Source organism: Euprymna scolopes, chromosome 33 (genome assembly GCF_053919585.1).
Source record: "Euprymna scolopes isolate OS-2025 chromosome 33, ASM5391958v1, whole genome shotgun sequence".
Taxonomy (NCBI): domain Eukaryota; kingdom Metazoa; phylum Mollusca; class Cephalopoda; order Sepiida; family Sepiolidae; genus Euprymna; species Euprymna scolopes.
Window position 1 is genome coordinate 66,009,621 of NC_136514.1, and position 9,687 is coordinate 66,019,307.

Genomic DNA, 9,687 nt, shown 5'->3' on the forward strand with positions numbered 1-9,687 from the left:
GTGGTTCTTTACAACCAGACGAAAATGTCTGTAGTGAACCTGAAAACGTCAACCCCTAAGAAGTTGTCCCCCAGAGGAGGAGAGGAGGAAGCCTGCTTGGATGAATGATTATGAAGTGTCTTATTGATCTCTAAGATCAGGGGGGGGGGGGGCGTGGTGGGTATATGGTTAGAAAGAAAAAAAAAACATACCAGGCGTATCTGTATTGCTCTTTGGGAAAGAAGAAGGAAAGGATGGCTAGCTCATTTATATACACGAAAGGCATCTTGGAAAGGCAGGGCATGATGGGAGAAGCTATTTTTTTTACCTGTCTCTTCCTTTTTTTTTCTAGATAGGATATAAAAGTTGGGAAAATTGTTCACTGGGTGTGGTTTAAATGTAAATTCGCGTGTCAGTGGGAAGAAAGAAAGATGGATTTTCTATGAACATAGAGACTGGAAGAGGAAAAGGATTGTCGTTTTTTTGTGTGTGCCGAGAGCGTTGCAAGCTGAAGAAGAAAAACCTCTTTTTTTTTTTTGCATTAACACTTAACAGTATTCGGCAGTTAAAAGGAAAACTTTAATTTCAATACTAGACTATTCAATATTCGATATAACTGTTTCAAACTTTCGAAAAACCAGTCTGACGAGTTTGTCACTTATGTCGGACGTGTGAATCACGAGTGCGATAGATTTCACCTCCAGACAGTGACTGGGGACCAATTTAAATGTTTAATTTTTATAACAGGTCTACAGTCACCAAATGATTCAGAATTATGTTTCTGACTGCTAGTAAAGCTTGAAACAGATAAAAACATAACCGTTCAGAACGAGACAACTGAGTGTAACAGGTTGTTAAACATAAAAAAGGACACACTGTTGGTCCAGCAGCAACACACACTACATTCACTAACGTCACACATAAACTCAAATAGTAGACCCAAAGTTTTGAATAAAGAACCACCGTTTGCATGCTGGTCCTGCGGTGAATGGCACTATGCTCGTTTTTGTCCCTTCGGAAAACACAAGTGCCAAGTGTATCATAAACATGGCCACAAAGAAAATTTTTGTCATCCCCCTGAGGCCAAATCCCTTACTCAGCAAAATTACAAAAAGAAAAATTAGCTGAGGAAATCAAATTCAGTGTCTGCCTCATTTAAGATCGATTACAAATCTTGCAGAAAATACATGTGTCGGATTAAATAAGCGTCCAGGTTGTTTCCAATTCGGCACAGCAGCAGACATTACTCTTGCGCAAAACATGGACAAAAATTGGAAACCGGACCTATTACAAACCAATCATGTTGTCAAGAGGGCATCTGGGAATGATATCCAATTTGCTGGGAAGCTGAATTGCTCTGTTTCCTTCCAAGACAGAGTATTCGCCGGAACCTGTTATGTAACAGACACTGATCTAAACCTGATCGGTTTGGACTGGATTGAAGAACTCAATCTCTTCACGGTCCCATTGGAATCTGTCTTCAACACATTTTCTCTTAAGTCAGTTCAGGACACTGAAAAGCATTTTACACAGATGTATAAGTCTAAGTTAAGTTTTTCGAGAGGATTTGGGATGTTGCACAAAAATGAAAGCCACGCTCACATTGTAAGCAGATATTTGGACCCAGCAGCTCTCATCATAGTTGAAAGGGAATTGGATCGACTTAGAGAAGCTGGAGTAATAGAACCAACAAACTACTCCAGATGAGCAGCCCCTATTGTTGTGGTCCGAAAAGCAAATGGCAAAGTTTGCATCTGTGCTGATTATTCCACGGGATTAAATAATGCACTAGATCCACACCAATATCCCCTGTCAATACCTGAAGACCTTTTTGCCAAGTTAAACAGGGGAACCTGTTTTGCAAAAATTGATCTTTCTGAAGCATTCCTACAAATCAAAGTTGATGAGGACTCCAAGGAGCTCCTTACAATCAACACTCACAAGGGATTATTCCGATACAACTTTCTTCCTTTCGGGGTTAAAACTGCCCCATCTATATTCCAACAGACCATGGATGTGATGCTGACAGGCATAACAGGAGCCACAGCATTTATTGATGGCATCATGATCTCTGGCACATCCCAGGATGAACTCCTACAACATCTGATCACTGTACTTGATAGGATCCAACAGTATGGTTTCCATGTATCAGCTAAAAATGTCAATTCTACCGAACGTCAATAAAATATCTAGGGTTTCATCTTTGACAAAATAGGTCGACGACCCAATCCAGAGAACATATCAGCCATACAAAACAATGCCAGCTCCAACAGACGTCAAAACTCTACGTTCTTTCCTTGGATTGGTAATCCATTACAGCTTATTTTTACCAGATTTACACCACATCCGAAAAAAGGGATTGCAAACAATGCAAAGCTGCTTTTGCCAAAAATCTAAGTTTTATTTACTCTCTTCAGATCTTCTCTTGGCCCATTTTAATCCATCTTTGGACATTGTGGTTTCCGATGCTTCTGACTATGGTGTTGGAGTTGTGATCTCTCACATTTTTCCTGATGGCAGTCAGAAAGCTATCGCTCATGCATCTAGGTCATTGATACCTGCAGAAAGGAACTACAGTCAAATTGAGAAAGAAGCCTTCGCGATAATATATGCTGTAAAGAAGTTCCAAATGATCTACGGACATCACTTTACTTTGGTTACAGACCATAAACCTTTGGTGAGCATTTTTGGATCCAAGATAAGGTATCCCAGTGTATACTGCCAATCGACTACAACAATGGGCTACCACATTATTGAACTACAATTTTACAATAAAGTACCTTTCAACCAATTCGATTGGACATGCAGATGCCCTGTCAAGATTAATTAGTACACACCAGAGGCTACCTGAAGACTCTGTTATTGCAGCAATATCTCTGGAGCCAGAAATCTCTTCAATGCTCATAGCTACCGGTTACTTCTGACATGATTAAAGAAGCTACAGCTTCTGACACTCTACTACAAGTCATCCACTACCACCGTACCAAGTGGCCAGCAGTACCCCCAAACAAACAGTTACTACCATTCTTTCAATGGAAATCTTCCTTATCTGAGGTTGATGGTATATTTCTCCTTACCGAACGGGTCATCATTCCCTCATCATTGCAAAACAGAATTCTAAAACAATTCCATTTCGGACACCAAGGCATCAGTTGCATAAAAGCATTAGCACGTGGATATGTTTATTCGCCAAAAATGGATAAGCAGCTGGAAGATCTTGCACGCACTTGCTCTAAATGTCAGCAGCTAAATCCCCTCGAAAACCTATACATTCTTCATGGCCTATTCCAGATTCCCCCTGGTCATGCCTCCACATGGATTTCACAGGGCCCACAAATGGACAATCCTTTCTCGTTGTTGTAGATGCCTACAGCAAATGGCCTGAGATATTCCAAATGAACCACATTACTTCTGAGGAAACAATTTCCAAACTTCCGAAGATTTTCAGCAGATTTGGCATTCCTGAGACTGGTCTCTGACAACGGCACCGCTTTTAGCTCAGTCAAGTTTTCGACTTTCTGCCAACAAAACGGTATCAACCACATTCGCACACCACCATTTCACAGTCGAACGGTCAAGTTGAATGTCTTGTGGACACCTTTAAAAGAACCCTTTTAAAACTCAAGGGAGAAGGGACAACATCAGAGATACTTGAAACCTTCTTGACCTTCTTGACAAGCTACACCAAACCCTAACACACCAAACAGTAGCTCGCCAGCGAAATGCTTGATGAATCGGAAAATCCGCTTACATATCGATGTCCTACGCCCCAAACCACATCATTCCATCAAGAGGAACACAAAAATGGAACGGTAGTACAACCACCACCATGGTTCAGTCCAAAGAACATTCTTACCAAGTCAACAAGTCTTAACAAAAGGCTACCAGACAAACCGACGAACCGGAAATGTAACGTATGAGGTAAATATCCAAAATTCAATTTGGGTTCGACACTCCAACCAACTGTGACCATCACATCTTCCAGACAGAATACCAGATCACTCTATTCCACTAAACATCTTGTTGGACACCTTCAACTTGCCACAACAAACACCAGAAGCTTCTCAGAACACTGAAGATGGAGTGCAAGAATCTAACATCTGGAAGTCAGCTCGCACCGGTTGTCCAATACAACATTTGCAGGTGTATCCCCAACTGAAGTTGTACCAGCGACAAAATTTAAAGGGGAGATGTTGGGATCAAACAAATTTATAATGCAAAGGGGAGTTACTCTTTGCTTCTTTGGGCAAAGTCGCTTCCCTTTGTACATAGTCCTAAACTTTAATTTCTCATGATTTCTCGTGAGATCAACAACCGCAAGTGGACAGTAGAGGGAAAATAGAGTGACTTTGAAAATGGTGAGATGAACATCATTCTCGTTCATTCATTTATCCTATTTGGACTTCTAACTTTAATCTGTTTGAAATGTAGTTAAGTGGGTGTGTGTGTGTCTCTTAATAAACATATATTGTTATGTAAGAGGTGGCTCCCTCTCATAAAATATGGACTCCAATTCATGGAGTACACTGGAGGAATCCTGTCTTATTAACAGACGCCAGATTGCAAACCTTGTTGGTCCACAATTGATCAGGGTGAGGAAGTGCTGACTGCCGTAGTGGGTTATGTTCATACCTTGTCGGCTCCAAGTCGCGTCTACTCCCAGCTGACCTTTCCACCATCTGGCCGGGGCGGGGTCGATTGACTGGCATGTTTGGCATTCCTTGACTACTGCTTTCACTGCACTTTTGGACACTGACAGATTGGAAAACTGCACAAAATAACATGTCCGTCTCACTCTGGGGTGTCTACCGAGGTGGTGTATCTTCCTGATTTCATCCGCCACCTCAATAGAGGAGCACATAATGGTACTGGCTCGGCTTTCTTCTTCATGGTGTCATACCATCTTTGTGGCACCCGAGTGAGCCTATCAGCAAGGTTGCAATTTGAAGTGACCAGTACCGCATCCACAGACAGGTTGTACTCTGTTACCAACTTTTTTACGGTCTCCAACCTCCGTCTGCTCAGCTTCTCGCTGGCTGCCTTAGTGCGCACCCTGGTCTTGCCTGTCAGTGTATCTAATATCCAGTGCTACACACATAGTGAATCTGTGTGTATGCGTAATTTCCTGACTTTCCACTGGAGTGCCAGGTTGATACCTTTTATCACAACATCGAGCTCTGTTAGGTTGATATGAGCAGCGTTGTTCGCCGGTCGCAACCAGCAAATGTCCTCAATCGCAGCTTTGTTCGTAAGTGTTATGTTTCTTTTCTCATGAGCTCTTACATACTCAACGTGAAGGCTGGACTCCCTGCGGTAAGATATTTTATGTTATATTGATCGAACGCATTCCACGATATAACAACAACCATTATTGTCCACCAGCAGGGAAACATGAGGCCTAAGATATATCAAGGAATGCAATCTACAATTACACCATTCTTTGACTGCATCCCCGTTACTACTCCTCTTCCGCAGTGAGTAGTACACATTTACCCACACCTTCTCACCCACTTCGAAAGTAGCTTTCTCACTTTTAACTCCTGCAGTTTTGTTGTAAGGATGCCACCACTCATAAGTAAAGATGGCCCTATGAGGTACTGTTGCTTTCAGAATACTGCCTCCATGGGCGAGATGTAGCTTCTCTCTGCAGCAGCCTTGATGATGAGGTACAATGATGCCTTTTTACTAATCTGTTGCCACTTGGTCAATATCCTGCCCTAAAAAATTGCCGAACACCTAACTTGTCACACACCTTCTTGAAAACTTTTGACCGAAAAGCAGGGCCATTGTCCATCAACAACTCTGCAACTCTCTCCAAAAATACTTCCTCAACAACTTTTCTGATCTCCCACGCAGTTTCCGACTTAATCTCTCTCCAGATAGCAAATCTCCCTGGTCCACAGTCAACCATTAATAGCTGCAGTTTGTAGCGATAGTGCATGACATCAATGGCTAACTGTTTCCACTCCTCCGCCATATGCAGTTCTCCTGCCTCATATCTGGACAGTCCGGGGTCAATCGACTGGCATCTAGCCCAGCAATATTTATATGAGAGTAGTCATTTTTCTTTTATAGTCATGCTGCGTCTTCCAGAGTCACATCTCCTATCTCCAATATGACATCCAATGCCAGGCTACTTGTATCGCACCATATTGCTCCCTCTTCTCTATTGTTTACATACCATTCTCCCTTCACTGGGTTCACCTTCTCATGATGACTTTTCTTATCATATTTACAACCTCCTTCATCACATGGCCCTCCTAGCAGTCAGTACCTAGCTGCTGTTTTATAAAACTTCATGCCATCCTGAGCCAAACAGCAACAGAATAGCGTCCCACTAACTTCACGCAGACTGAGAAAAGTTCTGGTTTTGCCAATTCAGTCCCAACTTCAGGTATTTCATTTCCTCGTTTCAAGACAAGTTTCTTTTCCATCTTACCACAGTTTCAATCCCAAAGTTGCTCCACTGTCTGCTAGTTTCGCAGTTAATCAATATTCCTTAACATGATCTTTCATGCTCTCTGCTGTCACCTCTACAAGGATGTCATCAATATATGAACTAGTGGCCCTGCCCACTTCACAGTTTTTCTTCAATACCATCTTCAGTACAGCAGTCATAATTTTCTGAGCTGAACTTAGCCTAAGCCCAACCTTGTCAGACATTACAACTATCCCTTATACTTGGCCTGTTGGTACTGCTTTTCGTCCATGTGAATCTGCAAATTGGCCAACTTTAGATCTAAGATCTTATTGGCCCACTCCATCCTCCTCCATTTCCTCAAGACCTCTTTGCATACATCGATTCTCTCTCCAGTATGGCAGGCTACAGGTTTAGCTTCCTGAAGTCTAGTACAGGTCTAACCTTGTTCTTGGTAAGCTGAACAATTGCTATAAGTGGCAGCACTCCTCTTTCTTCTCCTGACCAAGAATTCCCTCTTCTCTCTACCTCTCCACTTCTTTCTCAAATTCGTTTTTGTCTGTATTCTCGATACAGCAAGCCTCTGGTTTATGTGTTTTAATGTTTTACTCCTGCCATCCCTGTTGCACTGAGGCATCCAAAAGTCACTTGGTCTCCCTGCACTGTAGCGTTCCCCAGCTGGTTGATTGCCTTCATATCTAGCACCATGTCAACACCACCAACCAGACGATCCAACACAAGTGCTTGCAGCACAATGGGCCACCTTTCACCATCACTTCAGCTGTCATCTCTCCCAGGCATCTCACTTCCCTGCCGTACACGGTCCTGATAATGCTGGCTCCGCTCCATGATTTAGCAACATTCCTTGCTAACAGCGTCGTTGTGCAGCCTGTGTCAACAAGGGCTATGGCTCTTTTTCCATTGACAACTACCGCTAAATGTAGCAATGATTCATCTGGCGCCATTTTCACACAGAGGGGGTAAGTACTGGCGCAACCTTTACTTGTTTCCCTGGTCTCAGGAGGCGACACAGTTTCTGCTGATGTGTCCCACTCGACCACAACGATAGCAGGTGATCCCTGGTCTTGGTTCCTTAATCTTTAATCAGGTGGGGATCCTGGCACCGGAAACACTTTATGGAAAACTACCCTCCTGTTTCCTTGCCACCTGCCTCTCTTTATTCAAGGGAGGTTTTATACATGCACTTCCACTTGTAGCCGCACCCACACCTTTGACCTTCTTAATCAGAACTCTAGTGTGGCCAAGAGATCATCCACCTCCATTATTCTGTTATTCTCTACAGATTTGCAGAAACTTCTTCCAGGAAATGATTCAGCATTTCAAAGTTCTTCCACACATAACTAGCCAATCCTGCCAGTCTCCTAATCTCAGAGGCGAAGACATTGACTAACTCAGCAGGCCATTTCAATTTTGAAAACTTGCCAAGTGCCTCAAAGGATCCCTCTGCGAATGCTAATTTCAGTTGCTTTTCAACCAGCGCAAAGTTTCCTTTGTCTTCTTCCCGCATTTACTGGTATATTGTGAGGGCTTCCTATTTCTAAGTATAATGGTAACAAGTTAACCACATCTTCAATCTTTTGATATGGTGCATTGTTTTGGTGAAAAAGCACTTCATTTGCAGCCATTTTTGGCAATTTATTCCTTCAAACACACCAATAATGCTATATAATATTAGCTATTGATTGTTCTTCCTTTTTCAAGCTAATAGATGAACAAAATACATTAAGCATCCCAAAATATAGAGGCTTACCTGCTGATGTTTACATCTTTAGTCAGTCCAGATGGCTTTCACCTGCTCCAGTGTGAAATAGGTGATCCACATTTCATCCATTTTGTCACATATTGATGCAAAAACTCCTTTTTGTTGTGTTGAAATGGTTGCAAACAATGTATTGAATTATAAACATGTTATCGTTTTTGGTCAACTAAGCAAACACACATTTGCTTTGAACAGTTTTCTCATTGACAGTTTTTTTTTCACAAAAAAAAGCAATGATGCACTTCCTTCTGATATTTCTAGCTTTTCTGCTATCACAACTTCAATTTACGATTGGCCAATTTTTTAACATTTTATGTTTTCCAGAACAACTACAATTCATTGTTTTGTGAAGAGTTTCAACAGTAGATCCACTTAAATAACTGTAATTTGTAAACTAATAGTCTAATTGAGCTCAAATATTAACATGTGTAATTTGAATGTTAGTACAAATTATGATAATAATATGGCTTTTTCATTAGTGGCTAAATCTATATGTCAGGCCTAGGACTTATTGATTGAATGATGTTTTAAAATGAAGAAACAAATGAAGACAAATGGAAACAAAATCTAATGAAAGAAGTGATTTTGTTTTTTGTTTTGTACTTTGGTTTTTACTGTTAAAACAAAAACAAAAAATTACCACAATCATCACATGATGTTGGCCATGGGCATGTAAATCAGCAACAATTTCTGGCAGCTCGGCAAAGTTTTTCGTGTCATATGTCCAGTCCAGATATCTTTCCATATAATCAATATCATTCCATTGAACATCCTTATAAAAAATTTAAAAATTCAATCAAAACAATGAAGACAAATTTATTTTATACCAACAATTAACAGGGCAAAATTATATCACTCTGCATTTCGATCAGAATATGTATTTCAATCAGAATATGTATTTCTCTGTTAATTTTAGACAGAAAATATTCAGATAATTTTGAATATAGAAGCCTGTTTAAACCAACTAGAAAAAAAAAACCGACAGCTATTTAAATTGTTTGAATTAGGGAAATATTATATATGCAAAGTCAGTTAAATCTTTTTAAATAAAAAGGGAAAATGCCATATTAGTCACTTGCTATTTCCGTAACACTCTTACTCGCTCTCTTTCCTCAACCATGGATTAAGTAATGGTACAGCTTGTAGTGATATTTGTTTTTGTTTATAATGGACTATTCCAATATTGTTTATAATGGACTATTCCAATATTGTTTATAATGGACTATTCCAATATTGTTTATAATGGACTATTCCAATATTGTTTATAATGGACTATTCCAATATTGTTTATAATGGACTATTCCAATATTGTTTATAATGGACTATTCTAATAGTAAGTTTTATAGTTGCAGTAGTCAACACTTTCACTGATGCTGTCATCAATAAAGAAAAGGGAGGCGACAATGAGGATGAGCGTTAAAGGAAAAATGAGAAAAGCTAACGGAGAGTAGCAGTAGTTGTTTCACTCAATCAATGAATGATTTTTGATGTTGAAGATTAAATGAAAAAT

The 9,687-nt window shown here is 40.5% G+C and overlaps 1 protein-coding gene across 1 annotated transcript in view; it reads right to left on the bottom strand.

Moving 5' to 3' along the window:
- LOC145258281 (lysosomal alpha-glucosidase-like) overlaps window positions 1-9,687 on the bottom strand; it is a 432,680-nt gene that overhangs the window by 155,832 nt on the left and 267,161 nt on the right. The window contains exon 6 of the mRNA XM_080116285.1: window positions 8,818-8,949. Coding sequence (XP_079972411.1) covers window positions 8,818-8,949 — 132 coding nt within the window. The remainder of the gene's footprint in view (window positions 1-8,817; window positions 8,950-9,687) is intronic.